Source organism: Trachurus trachurus (assembly GCF_905171665.1).
Source record: "Trachurus trachurus genome assembly, chromosome: 14".
Lineage (NCBI taxonomy): Eukaryota > Metazoa > Chordata > Actinopteri > Carangiformes > Carangidae > Trachurus > Trachurus trachurus.
Window position 1 is genome coordinate 22747447 of NC_139903.1, and position 27264 is coordinate 22774710.

The following is a 27264-nucleotide window of genomic DNA, read 5'->3' on the forward strand; positions in this document are numbered from 1 at the left end:
CTTTATCAAAACTTGATTTTGTACATTTGCAGTGAATACTGGAAAACATTCAACCATAAAGCCTCCTTCATAATGCATTGTTGTCCATCATAACACCCCGCAGATCCTGAGCTAACACTACAGCTTGAGTAATAATGTGCAAATAATAGTGAAGTGCTCCACTTGCTACAGTAGGGAGAAAATATGGCGAGTATGTGATGCTGTGCAGATGAGGAAATTTGCACTGCTATAAAGACCTCTCCCTGTCAACTAAATGGCCAGTTGAGATGCCATATGGTTGTGCTGACATTATCTCTGGGTAATTAATATGGCATCTCGCCTGGCATCTGGTGGCATTAATCTAGCTGGGAGCAGTTCATCTTACAATGTCAGCGCTGCTGCGGGCCCGACGTGAATTATCACTGCCCGATGGAACAGGGAAGCAGGGACGAAACAAAACAAACCACAGCAGGGCAGGGGTTGTTGACTGTGTGGTGTTGCAGTGTCGTATAATAGAGATTGCCTTTTCTTTGATTTCTTGTTTTCTATCCTTCACATGAATAATGTGAGGAGCTGTTGGTTCCTTGATTTGATTCCTCATTCAGTAAAGCTGTTGATCGATTCCATCACTGTGCTGATATCATTTTGTTTGCACTTTAACAAATATTTTACAGTCTCCCCCAGTTCTACATTATTTACTAATACTAAAAATCTCCACTCGTGTGGATTTTTATAGCAAGAATAAAATCAGTAATATCCAACCTTTTTTTTGGCTCATTACCTCTAAACAAAATTATGTTCAATGCAGATTGTGACTAGTATAACCAATGACTGGTTTTGCTTCTCATATTATTTTATCTGAATAGTTTTAAATACCGTATATCACCATTAAAAATATGATAAAATCATCAAGATATTTATGAGAAAAAAGCAAATATTAGAGAAATGTCTGGAAAAAATCAATATAGGTTTGTGTTGCAAACAAAAAAACAAAAAGCATTTACTGTAGCTGCTTTTCTGTTTTATTATTCAGCTCTTGATTTTCTAATTTATCTGGCAAGCTGTTGTGGGTTTCTTGATCCCCACGTTAGGAGCTATATACTGATCCAATGTGTGTGCTGACAGGAATCAGTTCAGCTGTTTCCTTAGTTTGTTGCATTGTGGGACAGCAGTGTCCATCGACACTGATGTTGTTTTTTCATTGAAGGACAAAAGAAAGTCCTGCTTTCTAAAACATGTTCATAACCTGGGGATTAGATCATTTTCAAACTCTATGGATTGTTTTTTACTGCATACAGAGTCCTCTCCCTGTTTCTGAAGCCTCATTCCTCCCTCTACCAGCCTGATCAATAAATAGTTCTGTGGAGGTGTTTTTTAAATGAATTAGCAGTTGCGCATTACATCTTTCTCATGCTGTACTAGCTGCATACACAAACATACACACACAGTGTGCTACGTTGGAGGCCAGGCTCCTGTGTTCGTGTTGCTGCTGTTATGTGTGTGTGTTCTGAAGCACTTTAGAGGAACCAGACTGGAAACGTGAGCTGAGAAAAGAGGATGTTAATGAGCGCTGTGCACAGTTGGATAACAGAATACTCCGAGCATGACACTAGTCTACAGGTGATAGATCTGATTTTGAAAATCTGTGTCCTCCCATGCTCCCTCAAAGATCAACCATGGTGTCTTAAAATGTAAATACCAGCTCACTGCTCCAGGAGGTGAGGGAATGTTGAGGTGGTATCCCAAAACTTAAAGATTGAGCAAATGAGGAACGTCTTCAGTAGAAGCAGGTTAAACACTGAAATCCTAAAGTTCACATGACAGCTGTTGCCATGGAAATTTCAAGATGTTGAACAGACTTCAGGGCCTTAAACAGACATCAAACTAATCCTAACTTGATCCCTAACTTAAACCAAGATTGATTGCTTGCCTAGATTTAAGCATTAGCCACAGTTTGACAAACAGGAGGTGATTTGCCCAGGTTGTGTGGAGTGATGTAATTTGGATGCAATGCATGTTATGTAAACCACTTTAACAGTATGCTTATTTCCTCATTTCTGCATCTGTGTTGGCAGCCCTCACGCCTCTGTTAGCACCACACGGTACATTTACTGCACAGTCAGTCTGAATGTACAATTAGATCAGAGCTCTGGAAGTGTTTCACATGTGCATCTTGATGCACTGAACATAGTTAGAAAGGGTAGCCATTTTTCTTTTCCACTGTTAAAAACAAATTGGTTGCCTAGATCATCTGCTGCAGCAACCGTAATCGCGCTGAGGGACATATGTCTAACAGTATGTCTCTATGGCTCGGAGTGCAGTGAGGCTGAGAGCTGGGACGTCTTTAAATGTGCTGATCATATGAGAATGATGAAATCACTGACGCTGTGGATCGTACTGCAGTTTGTTTGCAGTAAAAGAAGTAGAACTCAGTCGTTTTACCATCCGATAATCCATCAGAAAAAAACAATTCTCATGAAAGCAGAAGATTTTTTTTATTCTTATCCTGTAAAGACGTTATAAAAAATAACATCCAATTTGGGAGATCCTGAGAACAAATGTGAATGTTGGCTACAACAGATTGTTGTTTATCCTGTGTCATCCTGGAAGATGACCAATTTCTTATCTCACAAGACCCAAACAGAAACATTAGCATGTGTCATTATATGTAAGAGGGTGGTGTTAAGGAGAAAATGTGAAATCGGACTGTTCGCCCCCAGGTGTTCCTGCTGGGCAGCAACATGCCAGAAACGATGACTACGGTGTGAAGCCATGAGAACATCTCATTGAGGGACCTTTTCCAATGTATACAGGAGTAAATAACAGACGGCATTTATTTGTTCGTTCATGACGGGATGCGTTTCTCCAGTGACACCCCGCGGAGTCAGCGGTAAAGAGGTGCTCGGCGACCTTTTCAGAACGGCTGTGACCTAATGTGTGATGAAGCCTGATTGCAGATGAGAGTAACAACAAACACTTAAAGTCTAGACGAAGCTAAAGAGCAGCGGGTACGTCACCTCTGCTTCCGCTTCTCACACCTCACTCTGCCGACATCGGCAGCATTGTTGTGACTGGTGTTTGTGGCGAGTGTCAGCTCGATGTACGGCAGCTAGCGGAGCTGAGAATTCGACAGGATGGATGTTGCTGTGACTGGCTGTTGAAGACTGTGTTTGCTAGTGTGAATGGGTGCGGGGCAGCCTGTTGGAAAATAGAAACAATTTGCACAGATGAAAGCTGGATGGTGCAAACTTTTAAAGATGAGCTGTGGTGGACAGTCTTCTTCTGATTACCTTCAGTATGAAAAAACTAAATAAATCTGAAGGATGCCAAGAGTGCTGCTATCTAAAAATAAATAAAAGGTCTGGTTTTGAAAACACCAGTGCACCCTGGGAATGGTTTTGGGCACATTTCAACCAAGTACAGAAGATGTCTCAAGGAGATTTGAAGTGCAACTCATTTTTCATGAGGATATCACAACTCAAAATGTCCTCCACCAAACAGTGTGCACCATTTAATGGTTATAAATAGATCTGTGTTGCCAACACTGCTATAAACATCACTCTGTGTCAGACGCAAAAGCATACATGTTCATTTTGTTAGCAGAAAATTATTATTTTGCTTTCACTTGAAAATATGGTAAACAATTTCTTTGATCAAATAAACCCACATTTCTTAAACCGGGATGGACACTCTGACTTTGGGTTATGTTTCTGTTATTGGATTTCAAAGCGAGATCAAAATGATGCACCTACAGTTAATGTAGGTGTTTATAGGATACAGACACCTACATTTGGTCACTACCCCTCCCTATACAGATAAACTATAGATTGCTATTGACATGAGCGAGCAGTAACAGAGGTTGAGGGCTGTGGTAATGGCCTGTGATTGAACACCTTGTGCTGAGGTCCCGCTGCTCTCTGCCTCATTAACTCTGGCAGGTCCTCTGTTCAGCACGCTGCATTGCAGGCCACAGTGAGGACGCATTTAACTGTCTCAAATGCAGTCCAAGACACACAGGCGTTTGGAAAAGGATTTAAAAAAGGATTTTCGAGGGCTGTAATGAAAAATTACAGCCAAACATTACAAGTTCCTGTGTTGCTTCTGGGATGATGCTGCATGCACAAAACATTAAATCTGCGTCTGAGAGCAGGAAATGTTGGTTTTCACATGTACATATAAAAAGCACAGACTACAGAAAAACAGGCATGTGGAGTCAGCAAGTGCAGTTTTGTCAGTGGATCTAAAAAATGGGGCATGATATAATGAATATCTTAAGGATTGTAAGTTTGAGGCCATTAATTGTGATATTTTAAGACTTTCTCAGACTTTGTGTTAAAGCCGGTGGGTGGGAGCCTGGTTACCCTGCTGCACACCAGGATCAGAGAAAGGGCCTACCTCGATGGCCAGCCTATACCCTTAGGCCATTTCTCTGCTCTGTGCCCATCCGACCACTGTCACCTCGCATCAGGGAGTATTCCTCTCCATTACCAGCCTCTGTCCGTCCCCCACTTAAATAACAGCAGCCCTGCCACTCCAGGCCCATTAAGATACTGCCGGCACTGCCGCAGCCACACACACACCAACAGCCACAAACTACCCAGGCCTTTATAAATAGATGGCGGCAGGAGGAAAGAGAGAGAGAGAGGCTGGTTGGAGGAGGTAAATTATTCCAAAACAGCCAAACAGGAATGAGACTAAGAACCCCCCACCACTTCCAGCTCCTCCAGCTCCTCCTTTCAGGTGTCACTTTGGGCTGACTCAATTTTACACTGTAATGGACCTCCTGGGTCAACTACTTTTCTCCCACCTTTCCTTCCTTTTTTATCTCTCCACCGCTCTCTTCATCTATCAGCAGCCGACAACACCTTTACTCGCTTTCCAGCAACACACACATTATTCCCGGCACTGACTGTATAGTTTGCACCACTTAATTTTGGCCAACTCTAATCAGGGTTCGCACTACACTTTACTTTAAACTGAGGTTTACAGACAGGAAAGAGGCCATGATAACAAGTGACCAGCTCATTCCCCAAACAGACTGTTGCAAAGCTGGATATAACATTAAAAGAATCACCTACAGGTTACCAAATAAACGTTTCAAAGTCGCGCATTTGCATTTCCCATCCACCACCATCTTTTTGCAGTTGTTTGTCCCAAAACATCCAAATTTACAATGTGTCCGTCCATGTATCTGACTCATGCATTGCACAAGTCTTGTCCTTGCAGTCGACTGTGCGTTAAACATATTCGACTTGGCCATTTATTTTCTTCAAGTGCTACGATACAAGCACACAACATAGTTCATTATCTGAGAGTCCTTGCATATTGTTTTTTATTCAAATCCACAAAGTAGCATTGAAAGTACTCAATGAAAGACTCTACTTAAAGACAGAGAGAATCCAGTTCTTTGAAGGATGATTGAGATGGAAATCTACTGCCCATGTTTCATTGGCTTATTAGAGATGCTATAGGCTTGTCCTCGCTGTTAACGTAGCACAAGATAAAGCTGAAATATCTTTCAAGCCATATTGTCCGTATTGCCATTGTCCATCTTTGGGGTCTCTTTGAGTTTATGTTTACACTACACCACTGAATACAAAGGCTTCCTAGGGCTTGCATAAATAACATCTTTTCAAAGCTAAGCGTGTAAGGTTAGATCCAAGATGTGGTCATTCTTTAGTATTTATTTTGTGGTATTCAGAAAGCAGCATGTTTAAATGTCCATCAGTTCCTTCTTTTCTTCCTCCTCCCTTTGTTCTTTACCAGTGGATTTTTGTCTGTGTCACACTGCCTGTTTGCTCTCTGTGTGACTCTCCTGGCTGTCTCTTGCATCTTTGAAAACACACCTATGAAGACAGTGACTGTCAGACCTTTCTTAAAGTTGATACAAACTTGCTGAAACGCATTGTACAACATTCAGCTCAATGTGACACCCGACTGTAACTGCCCCATCTTCAAAGGGAAGAATCTTTTGCATGCGTTGTGGCCACTTTTTGTTCACCAGCTTTCTTTCTGTGTGTGGGAGTGTGTGTCTGTATTTGGGTTTTGTATTTCCACCATGTCCACGCCTTTGCCCAGACCTGAGGTCAGAGGTCGGCTAACCTTTTACATTCCAAAACCTTTCCCCCCCTCCTTAACTCTCCATCTTGGCCAAATACCCTGTCTTTCAATCCTCATCTGACTTATCCTGCCTCTAAACCATTAAGGCCATTTTCATCTTCCAAACATAATACTTGTTACTTTAAGTCTTTAATGTGGCCATGAGTGATTTGGTCTGATGTGTGCCTGGGGGAAAGAAGTCCTCTGCTCATGCTAGCCCACTGACAGAGCTGGGCACAAAGAAATACGCTGAACCAAGAAGGAGCGAGTGAGGTAGAGAGAGAACAGCAGTGAATAGGGGACAGGCTTGTCAATCAAAGCCACTTGTAAGTACCTGGAGTCCTTGGGGGATTCCAGGAGCAGTCGACCCTGGTCAATAGCCTCTTCATTGATAAAAGCAGAGAGGAGAAGAGACGGGCAAAGAGAATAAAATTCAGGAGAGATCCAGCTTAGCACTAGTTACATATGTTGTTTCTGCGTAGATGCAAATCTCCACACATTGACCAGCCTTACCAACTAATTACATAGGCACAGATGGCAACATTTTCACATAAATGCCTTTTATTTCTTCTTACAAACTTTTAACACACAACTCAACACAAGCAGTCACTGATAGATTTTACATTTGATGTTAAAGACAAATCCTGCAAAACCCCACTGGTTCACAGGACATGGTTATCTCTCTGAAAATGAGAAAGAAAAGTTGAATTAGTGCATCATAATGACATGGAAGGCAAAATATTGAAATATTGAATGTTTAACATTTTATCTAAAGGTGCAGCTGAAGGAAAAACCATGGTCATAAAGGTTTATCCTCAAGGGGGCATGCATTTCCCAAGAGCATTTTATGGCAATCTGCCCAACAAATTTTAATATTTATTATTTTATATTTCCCAAGCTGCTGATTCTGGGGCCAAAGAAACCTCAATTGTGTTACTAACCCAACAGTTGTCATCCTCTGGGGACCATGCATGTGGTTTACCTCACCTTTTCAGTCACAGTCAAGTTGAACAATGAGCTGATGAAAAGACACATGTGCTGTCTTTCCCGTGCGAGAGAAAATGAAACATGGAGACAGAGCTAAAGTCAGAAGGGGATGGTTTGTCAATATTTGTTACTCTGCTAGATGTGCCAAAATTTTTTTTTTTTTTTTTTTTCCTCCATTGGTTTCCACATTCCTTTACTCTTCTATATATTTTGAATCTCCTATCTTTACCTGCTTTCCAGAAACTTTTCTCCCTCCTATCATCATCCTCCAGCAGAGTATCCTCCATCCATCCCCATTCTTTAGTGCATATAGTGCAGCCGAGACAGTGATTGATCTGGCGTGGAGGCTGTCGTGGGCCCTCCTCCTCCTGCAGTTGTTATGAACATGAGGCGGGCTGCTCTTCATAGATTTTTAAATTAGTGTCAGCTTTGCCCCAAAGATGTGTTATTGACTGATGAAATAGAAACTGAGCTCCAAACACTCAGTCCTTCCCCAGAGTTTTCCCCAGCCTGGTAATTGAAAAAGTGTGAAGGGAGTGTGTTCAAGGGAGCGTGCAGCTGTGTATGTGTGTGTGCACGTTCCGGTGTTTGTGATTTTATGTGTTTGTGTGCTTGCAATTGTGTGCTCTTTATCTCTGCTGGAGAAAAATGCACACTGCTCGTCGGAGTCAAGAGTTGATTGAAGTATTGCATAGGAGATCTTTATCTTTCTACTCAACCACCTTAAAACACGTGTGATGTGTGCACCTTTAAGCCTACAAATACAGTATGCCCCGTGTAAGCCTATGAAGGCATGGTTAGTAAGCTGTCATATATCTGAGCCTGCGGCATCACACCTGGGTTGTTGTGTATCCTGTACCTTAATCACTGTTTGCATGAATCTTTAGTGTGATTTGTTTAAGTGTACTGTAGCTGCCAATGGCTGTTGCTGTGGTGGAAGTTAACGCCCCTGCCACAATGAAATATAACAGAAACCCAAACACCAAAACTGTTTTTTATTGCAACTTGAGTCTGATTGTTGGAATCTAAACACTTGCCTTGTTAATTCCTGTATCTGAAAACATCGTGATGGCACCAACAGACACTAATCTCCCTCTTTTGTCTCCTCCACTGCAGGCTCGGACATGGCCATCTTCTGCCTGCTTTGTGGGAAGCGTTTCCAGACCCAGCCAGCACTGCAGCAGCACATGGAAGTCCACGCCGGCGTACGCAGCTACATTTGCAGTGAATGCAATCGGACTTTCCCCAGCCATACTGCACTCAAACGTCACCTACGCTCACACACAGGTCAGTGGAAGTACTCATCTTCACTCTTGTTGTACAGTAGGGCTTTGGTGTGGAGCGTTAATGTGCTCCACTTGTGTTATTATCCATTTATAGTTTTGTGCCTCTTCTCCTGGTCTGCGTTGTGGTTGTAGCAAACTACGTAGAGCAGAGTAGATCTCATATTCCTCTCCACTTTTCTAACCTGTTCTGGGGAATCCCTCCACATTCCCAGACCAGATGGGATATGTAATCCCTCTGCTGCTTCCTGGGTCTGCCCAAGGGTCAACTCCCATTTTAACCCAAAATACCTCATCAGGAAAACCTCCTTTGAGACCCTGTATCCAGATGTCCAAACCACCACACCTAGCTCCCAGGAGCCAACACTTCCCATTTTGCACCTTTAGTAAACTCTGAGATTTCCTCTAATGCCCAGTCCAAGCTCCCACCCAGGGACCATTAAGCCACCTGCTTCTATCCCCAATTCAGTGGCACACGTTGTCTGTAGCTTACACCACAGTATTCTGTTAAAATTATAAATTACCTAAAATATCAATATGAAATATGGATTTTATGCAAATGACAACCATCCCTGCCTAAACAAGCATTTGCAGTGATCTTGCATCACTGTTCTCGTCTGCCCCGTTATTTTCCAATGAGCAGACTTAAATGTATCTTGATTCTACCAAACTATTAATAGAGCGGAGCAGACAGGGCAGAACACATCATTTTCATTGACATCATTTACTCAGTTTTATTGAAGATATTTTGAATGTTGAAACAGATTTTTGGCATTAATGGAACATTGATTTTATGAGTTATGGCTGCGCTTCAGAGAGCACACATCTATAGAGATTGGACAAACTTCCAGAAGGACAACCAGCTCGAAGCATCATGACTGGTTTTCCTCCAGACATGACGCTTAGAATTGAGGCCAAGCCGTTCGATCTTGGTTTCATCAGACCAAACAATCTTGTTTCTCACAGTCTCACAGTCTGAAAGTCCTTCAGGTGTGTTTTTTTGCCAACTCCAAGCAGCCTTCAAGTTTCTCTCACTGAGGAGAAGTGTCTGTCTGGCCACTCTTGCCATAGAGCTCAGACTGGAGTGCTGTAGTGATGACTGTCCTCCTGTAAGTTTCTCCATCTTCACGCAGGATCTCTAGAGCTCAGCCACAATGACCAATCGGGTGGACACCTCTACAAAGAGCCCCGTTGATTCTAAACTTCCTCCGTTTAAGAATTATTGAGGGCATTGTGCTCTTGGGAACCTTTAACAGAGAAGAAAGATTTTTTTGTCATCTTCCCAAGATCTTAGCCTCGACACAGTCCTGTCTCTGAACTTCAGAGCTTAGACTCATATCTTGTTTTTAAGCTCTAAGACTTTATATAGATAAGTGTGTGCCTTCCCAAATACTTTCTAAACAATTATATTAAAACTGTAACATAACAAAATGTAAAAAAAAAAAAATGATAAAAATAATAATATAATATAATAATGTATAAATAATAGAATTTTAGCTGTGTTAGTGGACATGAAAATATAAAATCCGAGACAAACCGATTTACAATTATAGAACTCCACATCGTAAATAAATCGTAAAGGCTATTTTTCTTTCATATTACATGTGGATAAATTCACAATAAAGGTAAGTGAAATGTGGAAGTAAAGAAAAACTTCAAAAATTCAAGCAGAAATTTCAAATTTTCACATGTCTTCCATATACTGTATCTGCAGTGAGTGGCCACACAGACGGTTCTATGTTTTATTCTTGAATGATGGATATGTTTTTCAAATATTGAGCTCAGTGTATTTTGAATATTTTTTTTACAAATATGTAATCCTGAAATCGAGAGGAAATATAAAATTTTCCTCCTGTTAATAATCTGTTAGATTATCATGCAGTGTGGTCGCAGGATAATGGAGTTGCAGATCCTGAAAAAAGTGGCATGTGCAGAGATTTAGTGACAAAAACCTGAAAAAAAATGATGAGGAGTGTTATGGTCAATCATCGCTAACAGTAAAATACAAAGCAAAACCAGAGGTTTTATTTTAGGAAATAGGAGTGAATAGTGTTTTCCCACCCAGTTACATTGCTACTTTAGCTCAGCTGAATAAACAGCGTTAATTCAGGTCAACAGAATGAATGAATTTTGCCGCAGTCACATGAAGCTTATTTACAGTGACTACTTTGTTGTTGTTTTTTTGCCTCCGTCCACTAGTAATTCTCTCTGTGCCGGCTCTCCACTGAGGCGAGGCCAGGATACTAATACATTGTTGCAAGGGAGCAGAGGTAGCCTGACGGATGCGGTTTTTCAGAGTGAAAAAAAAAACGCTACCATGACAGAATATGAACACATGGAAATGAATCCCATTTCGCTGGCGAGGGATGGAGGCTTTTTTCTTCCCTCCCCCCCAACCTCTCTCTCTCCCAGCTGCCTGTCTGCGACCTTAAATAACAGTCTCACTGTCAGAGCCGATTTAGCTCACCGGCTCACGGATAAATATTTGAAACGAAAGGCAGTGAGATGAGAGCAGTCGGCCCTATTTACAAGTCAGGCGAATACACCATTAGTGTGTGATGGTGGTACGGGCTGGGGTTTGGGGCGGGGGTGGGGGTGGGGGTGAACAGAGCTGCTTGAGCCGCCTGTACAGTAGCGATGCACACATCTGCTCCGTCTAGCAGACATTGGAGAGGACACGAGCGGCGTCTCTGATCCACCTGCCCACCCGGGCAACGCAAATGTCACCTCAGCCCGTCTCTGGAGCTGCAGATGAGACTTTGCAGCCTTGTGCCACTTTGAACCTCATCCCGCTGTGGGCGTGTGTTAAACCACAATGAGCCAGCCGTGAAAGCAATCGTTTAAATATGATGTGGAGCTTTTGTCAGGGGATTATAAAGTCAGCAACTCACACAGCCATCATCTGCACCCGAAATAGGTCCTAATTTACCCTCCAAAAAAAAAAAGACATAGAGGCATGGCGTTCCTCTACATTTGCACTTTGATGTTAATAATCTCATTCACACTTTGCTGGGTAACAAGGCAAAAATAGTGTATAAAAACAGACAGAGCTAGACAGCATATCCACCTCAGAGAATCAGTCTTATAAGTCTACCTGTGTGGAGCCGTGCTTGTTGATACAGATGTGTGAATTCCCATCATCTAGCAAAGTCCATCCAATGTAGACATCTGTTACATGTTACATGCACCTGAACTCAGTTTTCCTTAATTCATTTGAAATGCAAATGTAGTCTCAATAACAAAGATTCAGGCTTGTTTTCAATAGTGAGGAGGACACAATAAAGTCAAAGAGGGATTATTCTACTAAAATGCTTATGTTATTTTCCATGATAAAGATATTCAAACCAAAAAAATGAAATTTTATGCAAATAACTGTATTAATAATACGCACCTATTTTCAGTGGCATCAAATTTTAACCTTGTGAGGTAGTGAGAACTCACAAATGAAAATCCATCTTATCAGACTCCAACTCACCAAACCACAGTGATTCAGACTAATCAGTGTCTTACAAGGATAAAGCACTGGCAGCCACAGGCCTGTTTTAGGTGTGAGTGACAATGGGGGGGGCAACTGTTATCAACAATGGCAGCTCCTCAAGAGGTGGGAGCAGATACTGTCATAAGGTCACTTATATCAGAATTTCTTTATTCCAAAGGAAGAGCAAAGAATGACATTGAAGGTTTTCTTGATGGAAAAAGATGTCACCATTGACTAATTTGACCCGGCAGATATTGATGAAACACACGAATCAAGACAGTGGCAGAACCATTTACATTCCTGAATCATGTTGAATCTTCCACTTAATCTGCACAATAACACCAACAAGCTCCACCACTCAAAAGGTTAGCACTGCTTCACTGTAGTCTGAGATGCGCAATGCACACTAGCTGCTGCTCATACGGTTTATTGCTGTGAGGAAAGAGTGATAATTAAAGATGACTCAGATGAGCCTATCGACATTTTCATCAATTAAGAGCTTCTCTCATCTACATTATGAATGACGGCTGGACAGTAAGAGGACGCTGTTTACACAGATTGTAGTGTGCAAACAAATTATGTCTTTAAACAACCACAACTGGAATGAAGCAGAGTAATTTTCATTTGGTTCCTTTAAAGGCATAGATTTCTGCATAGTAATGGCAAGACCAAGACAAAGATCTAATGAGAACCAATAGTTTAACCTATTTTAGTTTGAATGCCAACACCTTGAGGGATCTGACACTGATAAATGTCACATGTCATCATAAAACATCTCACACCACCTAGTGTCTATTAACTGCTAAGAAAATGTTCTGATGAATGAGATAGTTGGCTTAACATGTTTCAATCCATTCTCTTATTTTCCTCTGTATGACGAATCAACTTTTATCTTTTAGGTAAGAAAATATATGAGCTCAGCCTTTGTGGTGGATCATGGTTAATTAGATACAGCTCTGCAGAAAATGAATCCACAAATTTCTAGAAATTAAGTTAGATTTTATTTCATTTGGTGAATGATGTGTTATATTTGGTATATTTGTGTTCTTAGTAGAACAACACATATTCAATGCCTCTTGAGGTAAAAACAAAAATCTCCCTACTTAGCAGTTTTAATAGAATATGTCTGAGTGGTTTTATGGGAGTGCATGACCATCTTTATAAGGCTGACCTGAGGCCTGAGTGACAGGAAGGAAACCCTTACATGGTTGGTTAGTAGTTTGGGAATATGGTAGTATTATATGTGTCGTCTTGTCCATCCAATGCTCCACCTGTTGAATGCCATTCCTTTGTCTGATTTTGTGATTAAGGTTTATCATGAGCCAAGTTATTGTTGACATATTTAACTCTCCACTTCATTACCGCCTATAGCTGAACTTTAAGAAGCCAGTGTAGCACGAAAAGTAATTGGGAGAAAAACACAGTTGTTTCACTTGTCTTACCATAACAATGGCCTTTCAAGGTCGGACTTTAGTGAAGTTGTGTTTTATCGTTAATGAGGTTTAATGAATAAGGTGCGGTGCATACAGTGGTCTTCAGAATACAAATCACTAGTTTCCACAGGTATTTTTCCAGGAAACCCAAAGTCAATTTTGGCGAGAATTCCTTGTAAATACCAAGATCTCAGTTCCCAGTATTCACCCCTAATTTTAATGGACATAGTGTGGCATCCCATCTGCCATAGAAAGCTTTCAAGATACTTGGTTATTGGTTGAATCACCGTTCTTTTGTATCATCTGACAACAGAGACCAGCAAAAAGCACTTTTATGGACATTCATTATGTGTGTTTCATTTTACCTGTCGGCTGGCTTATCTTTTGAAAGCAGCCTTGCTAGTGCGGCTCTGACACTGGATCACCATTTAGGACGAGGGAAGAAAAAAAACAGATTTAATGGTGTTTATTTCAGCATCTTAATCTTGCCATCTCTCCCTCCCCGAGTCTCTCCTCTTATTTCTCGCCATCCACCTGCAGTTTCATCACCTTCTCTTAACATGCCAGGATATTACACACACTTACCTCCGTGTTGCCTTTTTATTTTGTACAAGGTTATTTTGCGCGTATGTACAGTACAGCTTCAAGCACACATGCACAAACATACACTAACATGGTGGCAGTCATGGCAGCTGCGCTATTCCCCTTCCCTAACGCCACACACACAGACACACACTCCATCTTTACAGACCAGGCCTTCATTAATATTCTGTTGTTGTGCACTGTCTGTGTGTAAGTGTCTGTGTGTGTTTTTTTTTCTTTTTCTTTTTTTTTTTTTTACTCGGAGCCAATTTGCTGTCTGCTGTGGCGGGGTGTTTTGTGTTCGCAGCTGTATTTGATAGTGCTACAGCCAGAGAGAGAGAGACAGAGAGAGACAGAGAGAGAATGAATTTAGAGAGAGAGAGACAGAGAGAGAGAGGGAATGAGCCAGTTCTGGTCCTGGCAGTGATGGAGCTCGGTGATTTACAGCCTCTTACCGTATATAATGAACACGCCCCAGGTGCCCACGGGCACAGGCACCCTCGGCAGGCCTTTGGGGTGTCAAAGGAGGTGATAAGGAGGGGGTGAAGGGGTGTATGTAAATGTAGAGATGGTTCGAGGTGGGGGTGTAGGGGGGGGGTCAGGAGACGCAGGTGGTGATGCTTGGGGGCACCCATGGGTCCACTCACCAAACATGCTGTGGTTCCACCTCACTGTGCTGGGTCCTCATCTGTGGCCTCCCTGCCATGTGGTCACACCAGAGAATGATATGGGAAGATGGGAAAAGAAAGGGAGGAAAGAGGAAAGAAAAGGGAGGGCAGACGGAGAAAGGAAGTGGTAGTGGCAGATTTGGGATGGACGGAGGACATGTCCCCATTATTCCTCCAGCCCCCCGTGAGAATACCCTGACAAAATGAAGTCCTGTCTGGCCCTTTACATCCTCACGTTGTGATTATAGCATCGTGTCTGATTTATTTAAAGCTCGACAGTGCAACTTTGCACTTTGGCGTCCCCGAGTGGTTAGAGCAGATAAACATGCATGATATGCATCCCAGGCACATACAGCCTGCTGGAGCTGGACAGCGGCCACTTGGCATTTTAGACCAGACTGTTCTTTTTCTGCCTCAGCTCGTACTGGACATAAGATTATATTCACTGTGTGAAGGAACAGAAAGTAATGGGAAATTAGTGTAATACCTTTATATTATCTATATGCTTTACTTAATGTACATAGTTGTCAGTAGGTTGACAGGTAGAGTTTAATAAGCTTTAGAACTACTGAAAAAGACATTTCAAGTGTCATGTTATCACTTAACGGCCTCCTACTTTAAGGACATTGTGAGCAATAAAGTAAAAATGAAAGTGAAGAATGACCACTACAAAGAGACATCATATCCATTTCGAGGCCTTTTTAAATGTATGGTTTGATGGTTGTGTGTCAGATTTCGATCTCCTTCTGCAATGAAAGGAAAATGGTCACTGCTATTGTGAAGAGCACATATTTTATAGTAAATGAAATGCAGTGCACTAACCCTGGTGTACTATTTAAAGTAAAAAAAAAAACCTTGTATTGCACGAGGGAAAGGCAGCGAGCCGCTTCCTGCTAATTCAAGATTTTTGATGATGTTTTCCAACAGCAGACGTTAAGCTCAGCAACAGGACATTAAGCATAAATAACCCTCCACAGGCCTCCTCTGTGTATTAGCATCCCACTCGCTGGTCTGATCGGAGGCCCTAATTAAAGACAGGTGAATCTGAGCTCAATTATTATTCTTGCAGCGTTGTGCGAGCCCACCGAGCGCCGTGATGGATTGTGATCTCTGCTGTGGTTGAAACGCTAGAAAGAGCACAATGTCTTACAGCGGGAGCCACTGATAACTTCATGCAGACAAATAAAGACTGTCACTTTTATTGATTTTTACCCAGCCCCCACCGCCGCCGCCATATACACCCACATCTCCTGCTCCATCCCTGTCTCAGTTTTATCCCCCACCCCACACCCTCACCCCTCCTTCCCCATCAAAGCTTCTCTTTAATGGGAAGGCGTCCAACATCACAAGGCATCGAAAACGTTTTCTTCCATGAAAGTGAAGCACACCCAAAATGCAATCAGCATTTAAAGGCTATCCATCTCTTGTTCCTCTTTCATCCCTCTTTCTGTCTGTCCTGAATAAACCGAATGAGTGCATGCATACTGTATGTACAGGCATAAAATGTTAAATAAAATATCCAGGATGGAAGTGAAATTGTCTCTTAACAGCGGGGCAGCGGCTGAAGCACATAACGAGAAATGCAATTTATTCCCTGGCACGTTGCTGCTCGGACAGGCAGATAATGAAAGGCATAGGTCATTGATGGTGACTTAAACCTGCAGCAGTGGAGTGAAATACATTAATAAATATCCACAGCATTACTTGGATGGAGAGTGTAACAGGGGAGGAGCAGGGGGCACAAATGATGCAAGGAGAAGCTCCTCATCAAACGTGGGAATACAATTAGTCTTTGGACTGCTAGTGAGAGCCTCTTGCAAATCATAATATCCCTGATCATTGACATCTGAATATCCATTACAGCTGCCCTGTAGGGACCTGTTCAGGCAGCCTGAGAAGCACGCTATGGTGCCTGTTGTCATTTCCATTTCCCCAACTCACACATACTGTACAAGCATAGCCACACCAGTGTCTAAAATAAGTCTAATGTCTCAGAATGAGAGTGTGGTTCTCGGTAAATTAAAAGTGTGAATACATTCACCCAGTGTGAAAGGATTAGACAGAGGAGCCATTAATAGAAGCATACAGTGGGCTAGCAGTAAATAAATACTGGTAAAGCTGTTATTCTGGCTGTTACCACTTTTCTAAACTAAGTAAATTTACCAACTTACCAAAATGCCAACAATACTGAGGACATAACTGTTGACATTCAGTCATCTCATAACCCTTTTAGGCCTGTATTTTATTTTATCACCCATCAAATAGAGTGCTGAACACCTTTCCCCCATGTCTGTGGACACATCTTGATATGTTCTCAAAATAAGCAGAAAACATGACATCACATTGACTCAAAAGTGGCATAACGAGAAATAACTCAGATCTGAAGACCCTGTTGTTACGGCATCGGCTTTAAGTTTAAGTTCAAGCAGCTATAACTAAAGAAAGATGGTATTCATGGTTCATTGAAGCAAGGGCTGATGTGACACAGACCAAAGACAAATTGACACTTTTACACTTCCAAACCTGCAGCTCTGTGTCTGTTGAAGCTGAATGCAAGGTGATGCAGTGCAGCAACAGTTGGCCATTCAGAAAGATGAATGATGTCTCCTTCAGCGTGAACTGTTCATTTAGAGAGTTTGATGAAAATTAACTACATGAAACAACATCAGTCCTCCGACTCTTCCTCAATATTCCTGCATGGACAGCCATCTTGTATGAGAAGAGGAGGGGGAAATGGCGTGCTTGTGATTTGTTGGATTCAAATCACACATATATCAAAGGGTAATAAATTCCACAATGACAAACTTGGCTCATTATTGTAGGTTTGCCACATCACTCAGGTTATCCATTAGTGCGTTGTGAGACTGGGACTGCATGGTCAATAATACATCTCATGGCCAGTGAACAGCCATGACAGGCTACAATTATTTAAGGCTTTACACAAAGCAAAACAACAGTGCAGGTGATTTGTGGAGAAAGACAAAAGAAGGCATGCATTTGTCTGCTTGTGTTAAAGCCTTTAAGTGGGTAACCACTTATCTGCTGTTCTGGTATTGTGCATAAACTCACCAAAATCACAAAACAACACATTCAGTAATGTGGCTCTTTACAGGTATCACTGTGTTATCAATGTATAAATGTTAAGTTTCATCAATAGTCCTCTTATTTGTTATAAAAGTACACTGTGTGTTTCTGGTCTGTCGTCTGTTTTTGTAGTTCTCTGCCTTTTCTCAACAGATGATGTGAACTCTTACCATTTCTTGTCACTTTTCAGTGGGGGATCATCCATATGAATGCGAGTTCTGCGGGAGCTGCTTCCGCGATGAGAGCACGCTGAAGGGCCACAAACGTATCCACACCGGGGAGAAGCCCTATGAATGTAACGGCTGTGGGAAGAAGTTCAGCCTCAAACACCAGCTGGAAACCCACTACCGTGTGCACACAGGTACTGTGATCAAAGTTAGTCCAACTGACAAAGACGTCAGCCCAGAACGTCTTGTTCGACAGTCGCAGATATTACATGTAATATGTCTTAAAAAGATCCTAATATTGGTTCCCTTCCCACCGCAGTATCAGTAAGGCACTATTCATGAGTAATGTGAACACTGGGAAACTGTAGCGGTGAGATGTCATCCCATTCTCCTACATCTCATAATTTGATATGAGTGTAACATTATATCTCATTGCCCCTCATAATAACGCAGTGTTGAAACATATTGGTGTAGCATATGGAGATAGTTAAAGGACTCTGATGTAGGAAATCCAAGCTGCAAGGCACAGACCAGACCAGATGAATATCTCTGTTGCTGTGATACAGTAGATGAATGTCTCAGAAGACTTTGTATTGATCCCAGTATATTTAGAGCCCCATAAAGATGTTGACACAGTGATAAGCTGGGTGCCCTGGAGAACAAGTGCATGCAACGTACCAGACTGAGAAAGGATACCACGAGTGCTCACCAGGATGGCACGCCGCCAAGGCTTTGTGCTTCCTCACCATCTCTTTTTCTCTGACACACACACACACACACATAGCAGCACCCTCCCATCTCCCATTCAATAAGCCAGCTGTTAAGCCACACTATCAAGGCAGCCTGTCCAATAATTGGCTCCCCCCCCCGTCCACCCTTTCACCTTTTATGTGGGGGAGGGGGGCTTTGCGTTAAGCTGGAGAGCAACAGCAGATAACAAGAGCAAGTGACAAGCTCACAGTCAAAGGCCACCTCACACAAAAGGCAGCTGCTTGATGAATCATCGACATTGGCAGCCTAACCTCCCCGCCCCCTTCTCTCCACACATCCTAAATGCCAATGGCGGATCAATACCTGGGGCCCATTCGCAATTCATTATTAGCTGGTTATTTGAGGCGACCCAGTTTACAGTCTGGTTATCAATATCATCAAGCATCAAGCAAGTGTCCACGCCGCTGCAGAGGAACACATGGCGACCCGGGAACACTGTATTTATGCTTATTGGCTAAATGGCGCCGTGACCCCGCCCCACCACGGAGGTCAAGGTTAACCAGGGCGTCAGAAAGAACAGACAGACAGAGCGGCAGAGGCACAAAGCCACTTGTTTTGCCAGCGCACACGTGTGTGAAGCTCCAGCCGAAAGGTGACAGCGAGCGGCGGGCCAGATCACTTCCGACAGCTCATTTCAAATGCCATTGGTAAAGGTCAGCATTTACATGTCTAATTTGCGTCTGCCGGCTTGAGCGCCGGTGGATTATTCCCTGCCATCGCTCAAATCATTAGCACATTTAGGTTGGCTGCTGTTGCTGAATTGAAATGTGCCTCTTGAATATAGCAGCCCCCACAGCAAGAAAGCAGCGTTGCACTTTGATTTATGACACCTTCAGGAGTCCTTTGTGGCAGGAGCTGTGTAATGTGTAATGTACCAGAGATTAGTTGATTAGACGTGGTATATAAAAGAAATGCCAGGTATTTAAACATCACATATTCCTGTTTCCATTGAGACCTAGATTTGAGGGTGTTTTCATTTCATTTCACACAGTTAGACAAAAGATCTGGTTCATGTACAACTCGATTTCCACAGGTAATTATGATACGATCAAACTAGGGATGCAAACAATTAATCGACTATCGATTAATTGTCGATAAGAATTTAATCGATTAAATTAAATTACTTGCAATTAATCGTTCCTTTCCAATGGGAGTTTTACTGTGAAATGTAAACAAGCAAAGCCGACATAATGTAGCGGATCTCTGTGCAGCGCACTGCAGCTCACAAGGGAGAGAGGGAGAGGAGGTGAAAAGAGACAACAACACCTGTTGCAGCTATACGGGACTCAGGCTGTAGGCTACCATCGCTAACACACAGACGACCAGTGAGTAACGAGTCAAAAAGCCGCCGACACGGAGCTGCCTGAGGAGTTGTAATGCAGCCTGAACGCAGCTCAAACCGACCTGGTGCCTCAGCACGGCGACCAAGCTTTGATAAACACACCGGATCTGCGCTGGTTTACAGTATCCTTCCGTAGTATAGCCGGTCGCTACCGGAGCTTAATTTAAAAAAAAAGAAAAGAAAAAAAAAGCGCTCGTTGCGGTGCCGTGGAGAACAGCGCGTGTGTCCACGCTGTGTTGGTTTATTTATGTAACTTGAGGGGACAAATGAACCACATGTTTATTGTCATGCATTGCTGACCTGGGCATTGTTTCTCATTAAATTAGAAAAACCTTTCCTATCATTCCCCTTTTCCGTGCATGTTTGAAGGAAATTTGGCTCACATCCACACTTCCACTCCCTCCTGCGCCGACATGTCCCCTTAAGTCACATAAACCAGTACGGGTGTGTGGACACAACCACCTATATTGTTGTCAGCGCCTCATCACCGCTGGTGTTAAAAGGCTCCGTTCTTTCTGCAGTCAGGTTAAAGCGCACATCCGCCGTGTTGGTAAGCAAATAATCCCTCTGTATCAACGGAGGAAACCGTGCTTGATCAGCTTGGGTTTGAGGTGATGTGAGTGCGGGCCAGCGGGGGAGAGAGAGGGGGGGGGGGGCATTCGGGCTTCAGCGCGGTACGGAATAACTGGCCCTAGTAGTGTGAGTGCGCCCTTATCTGTGGCCGCTGCCAGCGCCACACGGGCTTTGCCTTTCAGCAATCAAGCGCTGTTTTTGTCAATGTTAATAACAATAACAGCAACAGCTGTTGGCAGCTGAGATCGCTGTGCCGTCACCATAGAAACGCAAGACGCATTAAGGCTCATTCGCAAAATACCTTTCAATGGAAACACCCGCAATTGGCAATTGCACTTTTTCGAAGTTTCAGAAATATCGCTTTTATTTTGCGAAAATCTGTAATGGAAACGCAGCGGTGTCTCTCATCTCATCTCATTATGATAGGACTTCAACCTCAGAGCTCTCTGTCCCAATAACGTGCAACTTAAACATTTTCATTGTGCTGTGCTCTTAAAATAAATTAACAAATACTAGTGTAAAGTCCATAAGGAATGTTGATCTTAAATTTTCCCCTTAAATTTAGGTTATCAGGAAAATCGCCGCTTATCAATTAATCGATCATCGATCGATAAGGTCTATCAACTATCGATTAATGAATTACTCGATAATTTGCATCCCTAGATCAAACGTAGCCAAGTGAATGCTGAGATCTGGGAACACGGTGCCATTGAGACCCTTTTTTGGTTTTGTGTTTTTAAGGTCAAGAGGGAGCTCTGTTGAAAAATGTAGGACCTGGATGTGTTTGCGAACACGGTCGAATTGTCTTTGGTTTGTTTGACTCTTCTCTTAAGGATAGTAGACACTGAACATTAAAACATTTTCTGCACAGTCTCAGCAGCCACATTCAGTGGTTGCACATTTGATTAAATAGCAGGACATCTCCTTTTCATTTTCTTCTGTTGCACAGTGTGATGTGAAAAAAGAGGCTTGCATGGCTCCAAATCTTAATAGACTGGGGTCTTTTTTTAATAAAGACGGTAATGAGAATTGATAACAGCAGAACACAAAGGAGTTTCTATCCCCTCCACCACAAGAATAATTAGAAGATCATTTTGTTATCTTCTAGAGGGATGTTTTGATAGACCTGACTGGCAATGTGTTGACACTGTCAGAGGTGGACAAACTTCACTACTGGACAGTTTTTGCTTTTACTCTTCTTTCTCGTAGAGCTGTACCAATTACGGGGAGGCAGTCTGAATGACTTTAAAGAGTTAGTGCAGCCTTTTACAGCTGCACACTGCTGTTCAGGAGACAGTTGGGATTTCACTCCTGGGTTTTGACTTGTCACTTACTGTGCACACGGTCCAATTATCATAACAACACCAGAATTTCTTGTGGGCCAACAGGGTGAGATCTGTGGTTTCTAAATTAGTGGTGATGGGTATTGCATCTCTGTCTGACACACAGCCTTTTTTCATATGCTGCAGTCCAAACTACCAACACACAATATTTAGCCAGTGAAGGCTAATTTTGTTCAATTATAAAGGTTTTGTTCTAGCTTTGGACAACACTCCTGTCAGTAATAATGGCCTAGTCACTAAATTAATTGGTAAGAGCAGTGAAAAGAAGCAGTCAGACGATCATGCAGATTTAAAACGTTGAGAAGAACACAGATGTGCTCTGTGCAATTTACTGTGGTTGTGTGTACACAGTTTTCCTGGGCATTAGGGGGTTATTATGGGCATTTTTAGGTGTGTTCACTCACGGATTTAACACAAAACAAAGTTGTTCAGATAATCTGCCTACATCAGGGGCTTGTTTACAACCTGACCACAAGTTTCTCTGACGCTCTTTCAGCGTATGTTCCTGCTGTGTCACCATGTTCCCAGATCTCTGCAGCGAGATCTCTGCATGAGTGAAAAGACACACATTTTAATAAATACCACAATGTAATAGCAGTTTATTTGTTCAGGAATTAGAAGATCAATACTGGCATACTGCAAACAATCGATTTTGTTTGTATGGGTTTACATGTTTTACCAGACCTCCTCCAACAATAAGTAATGTAGTGAATTGTGCTCAGATAATGTTGGAGTGTTGCGAGTCTGTATGACAGACCATGTCACAGACTCTATTGATGGATTTCTGTATTAAATGCCTTTAATCCCCTGATTAACAGACATGTCAGTCCTGAACAAGCACATAACGTTGTTATTGGCACCGTGGCTCACACAGTTGTTGTCTTCAACCCCACCCTGCCTCCTTAGGTGAGAAGCCATTCGAGTGCAAGCTGTGCCACCAGCGATCCAGGGACTACTCGGCCATGATCAAGCACCTGCGCACCCACAATGGCGCCTCGCCCTACCAATGCACCATCTGCCTGGAGTACTGCCCCAGCCTGTCAGCCATGCAGAAGCACATGAAAGGCCACAAGCCTGAAGACGTCCCCCCAGACTGGCGCATAGAGAAGACCTACCTATACCTCTGCTACGTCTGAGACCGGGAGAGCGAAGAGAGGGAAGGGTACGTGAGAGGGGTGGGGACCGGAGTTGAGAGGTAAGGGGAATGTAATTTAGCGGTTTAGCGAGAAGGCTTGAAGCTGTAGTGGAGCGTTGACGGTCAAGGAACGTCAACGGGCAAAAGACTCAAGAGCAAGAGGGTTTGTTTTCTCTTTTTCTTTTCATGCAAAGGCGGCGACAACCGAAGGGGATAAAGGGTGGTGATAGGTGGGACAAAAGTGCTAAGAAGAGGAAGACTTGGACACGGAGAGAGATTCTCCACCATTGTTCGGATTCACCGGGTCATTCACTACATCTGCAACTGTGTTATTGTTTCAGGTCATTTCATGCAGCGCCATAAAGCGAGCGAGCTGCAAGGAAACGACTTTTTTTTTCGATGCTGCTGCCACAGGTGGTGAGAAAGCAGATTCTCAAGGGCTATCTGAACCTGCACATCTCTGCCAAACCCCGATCCTTCACTCCATTTTCTTTTTCTTTTTTATTGTCTTTCAGAGCAGGTTGTTGTGCGTCTGGTATCTGGTGTGTTTACATTCACCCTGCTCAGTCATGCTAGTTAGAATCACATTAAAAAATACGAGCGTCCATGTAGGCCCCCCCGGTTTATCTCCTCATGGTCTGCTTTCCAAGTGTGAGGGACTTTCTGCATTTCACCACAACAAATTTATCTTGGAGGACTACATTTCCAAGAGTTTCACCACTGCGTCACATGAATTTCTGAAATGAACACTCCAGGATTCCAACGAACTACTTTGGGTGACTATGTCCCTAAGCTTTCCCCAAATGGGGAAACGTGTCTGTTTTGTCACCTCAGATCACCCACGCCTGAGCCGTTTTTACAGAAATCCTCCAGTCGACCTGTCCGTACTCTCAATCCCTCCGATCCCGGCGGTGGCAGTGAGATAGCCCCTGAGAATCAGCAGCAGAGCCGGTAGGCTTATGCAGTAGATGAAACAGCTGAACTGGACGGATGGGAGCATTAAAATACTGCAAACCAAGCACCCATTTGGTTGTAAGGTGGGGGGGAAGATGCTAGTGCTGCTTTTAGTTGGATGTCTCCCCGGTTTTTTCAGTAGTCTTCCTGGTTCTGCATCTGCGTCACATGAGGGCTGGAGAAGGTCGAGTCACCACTGCCCCTCCCCCCACACCCCACGGTTCTCCCCAGAGAGCCAAAGGCTAACTTGTGTCACTTTTTCATCTTCTATATATATTTTTTTTTAGCTCTGCATCATAGTTTATCATGGCTTGATTGCACAGGTTAAACAAATTACGACAACAGTTTCTGTTTGATGTCTGCAAGGTATATAATTCTTCATAAAATCATAACTCGCTATTACAGGATGCCACAATAAACCCAACCTTACCTGCCTACTTAGCAATAGAGAACTGGACTGCTTTTATCCAAGTACATTTAACCAGATTACTATCATTATCTCACACTAATGATGAACTACACAAACTGACACGTAAACAATAACACTTTGACCACAGCAGATGTGTCCATTCACCACAGTGATGGAAGGGAAAAAAAATGGGAAAAGGCTGCTTTCCGTGGGAGTCCTGTGACTTTGACTGCTACTAGTGAATGTTGAAGAAGTGCTGGGAATGCCTTAGCTGCACACCTAAACATCTCTGTCGAAAAGGTGGCGTGGCAGGTTGAAGACTGTTATATGGCTACAAAAAAAAATCATGAATGTGAACGACTGTGAGCCGGGTTCACACGAGGCTGTGTCGAAATACAAAACAGTGTAGCAGGCTAATGCTGCCTTTCATTCAAAGTCAGAAAGCGATAATACCAACCTCGGAGGCTGTGATTACTCTTAGAAGATTTTCTCCTTCCACCATCAAATGCTTTTCCCCCGTGCAGGAGCTCATACATTATAGCTGGCCAGCTAGCAGCTGTAAATGTTATTTTACTCTGATGTGTAATCATTCACCACCAGGTGTTTTGATGGACTGGAGGGATGTTACAAAAGTGCTGAAAGAGATAACATGTTGAGGATGTGAGGTCTTCAGATTCAAACAGTAATGTAGTGCGAGAGCAGGCAAGTACCACAGGGCCCTGGAAGGAAACTCCAAATTTCTATTTGGGAATAGAAACCCAGTGAAGAAGAATATCGGCTGAGGCCCTGCATTATCTCATTGTTATTTTACAGATATTCTTCATGTTCTCAAATATATTTGCACTGAATTAGATTACCACCAGGGCTTTAAGCAAAAAATATGAGATGCTATGTGTACTGTACTGTTTGTATTTTGATACATATGGAAATCACAGCACAGTGAGGGGGAGGGAAGGGGCCCTCAGCATGAGTGGTATTTACAGTGTTAACACACCTGCTTCCTCATCATGAAAATTCTTGCCCTCAAAATTCATCTCAGACCGAGAGACTCACGAGGTTGGAATTTCCCGGCTCTCTGACGTCGCTGAAACGCAGCATTAGACCTGCATAGGGATGCACAGCCACGTGTATTATGGCTGAACCGAGGGCTTTAATGAACGTCACTGCATGTCACAGCGTTACCGGGGTGATCACATATCCAAAAGGCCGGTGGAAAAGGGGGAAATCACTGATTGGACGAGACATGGCCCAGCAGCTTAGGGGGCAACCAGTAAGAAGACAGAATAAATCAACTCTTTCTCTGTGGTTTTTGTCCCATGCGCTTTGTCTCTCTCGTCTCCTGCTATTGTTGTTGTTGTTGTTGTTGTTGTTGTTATTGTTGTTGTTATTATTGACCTTGAGTTTGATCTCAACACATCGTACTTGAATTACCTCGTTTTGTGACCTCATGTTGCTTGTGTATTTTTAATTTTCCCTTTTTGTTTTCATTTGTACACTTTGTTTTGTTCATGAGTGTTTGTCAGAAAGATGCATTGCACAACATGATGAAGCAATGTAGACGCAGAAAAAAATTAAGTGCCACGGTGAAGAGATTTGTTTTGTTTTTCTAATGTTGTGTTTTATTTTTTTGTGCATTAGTTGTTACCAAACTTGGTATTATTAACCCCGCTTGTTAAAGAGCCGGAAGGTTTGGTCATTTGTTATAAAAGCTACCTCTAAGTTGTTTTTTGTTTTGTTTCTTTTTTTTTTTATTGCAAAAGCACAATTTTTGTGTTTTGCATTATTTCATCATTGCTACTTCATCTCATGCTTTTTTGTTTCAAAAGTTGATTTATGATTGTCTGTGTTTTTAAGCAAAATGTATATAAAAGGGTAAGGAATAACAAAAAGTAGAGGTTGATAGGATAAGAAAAGTCATTCAAATGGATGTTTATTCTTCTCTTATAGTCTCCCCCTGCACCTCCGACCACAGAAGAGCAGAGAAAAAAAAAAAAGCAATTTTGAAGCCTTAAGTGATGAGTACGAGGGATGTGGCAGATTTGAGGAAGTACTATTGCTTTTTATGATGGTTTAAAAACAAGAATTTAAACTTGAAAATATGTGAATAGAATTGTAGTTTTGTAATGTGAAAAAAAAAAAAAGAAGAAGGTTCATCAAAAACGCTGAACCGCCCAGGACAGGTCATATTTGCAGTGATGCAGAGTGCGTTGGACAATTGGAACTGCAAGTGGTAATCAAAAAAGAAAAAACCAGAAGGTTCAAAACAGAGATTCTCTTGGCCGACAAGCTCTCTCGAGAAATGAGTGTATTCCTGAACAAGAGCCAACAGAGGCAATTTGATATATAAAAATTGTGATATTTTTGTATTCAGTGTGAGTCCTTTTTCCATTTGTGGAGGGTTACAGCAGGGCACAAATATTTGTATTTCTTTTTTTTCTTTTTTTTATTACCTGTTTTTTTCTCTCTGGGTGTGAATCATTTTTGCCTTGCTCCTCTTTGATATTGTTGGACAAAAAAAAAAACACGTGTGAACATATTGTAATAATAAGTGTTGCTTTCTGGATGTCAATTGCATTGTAGGTGAAGGACTAAATCTATCTGCCACAAATTTTATGAGTGTGTGTGTATGTGACAAAGTTTAAAACGTAAAAAAAAAACAAACAAACAAACAAAATAAAACCTTAAAAAAAAAAGATGATAAAATACGGGACGGCAGGGGGGCGCTGCCTCACCGACCAATTAGTACTTGTCATTCACAATTTTTCAATCAAACTTGACTGTCGGCATATTTTTTTGTTTTGTTTTTGTACTTGAAAAAAAAAAGAGAAGAAGAACGGATGGCATGTCCCGTGGTGTCTTGCCATTTTATTCTCAAACACTGTGAGCTGAGGGGGCTTTTTACCCTCGTATAATATCCACCCACTATAATAATATACCCAGTCACGGCTCAGTCTGAAACACCAGAATGCAAGACTTG

General features: G+C 42.4%; 1 protein-coding gene across 1 annotated transcript in view; it reads left to right on the plus strand.

Moving 5' to 3' along the window:
• zbtb16a (zinc finger and BTB domain containing 16a) overlaps positions 1–26964 on the plus strand; it is a 142289-nt gene extending 115325 nt beyond the window's left edge. The window contains exons 5-7 of the mRNA XM_083987118.1: positions 8182–8352; positions 17784–17954; positions 22696–26964. Of these exons, the coding sequence (XP_083843244.1) occupies positions 8182–8352; positions 17784–17954; positions 22696–22925 (572 nt within the window). The 3' untranslated portion in view covers positions 22926–26964. The remainder of the gene's footprint in view (positions 1–8181; positions 8353–17783; positions 17955–22695) is intronic.
• The last annotated feature ends 300 nt before the right edge of the window (positions 26965–27264 follow it).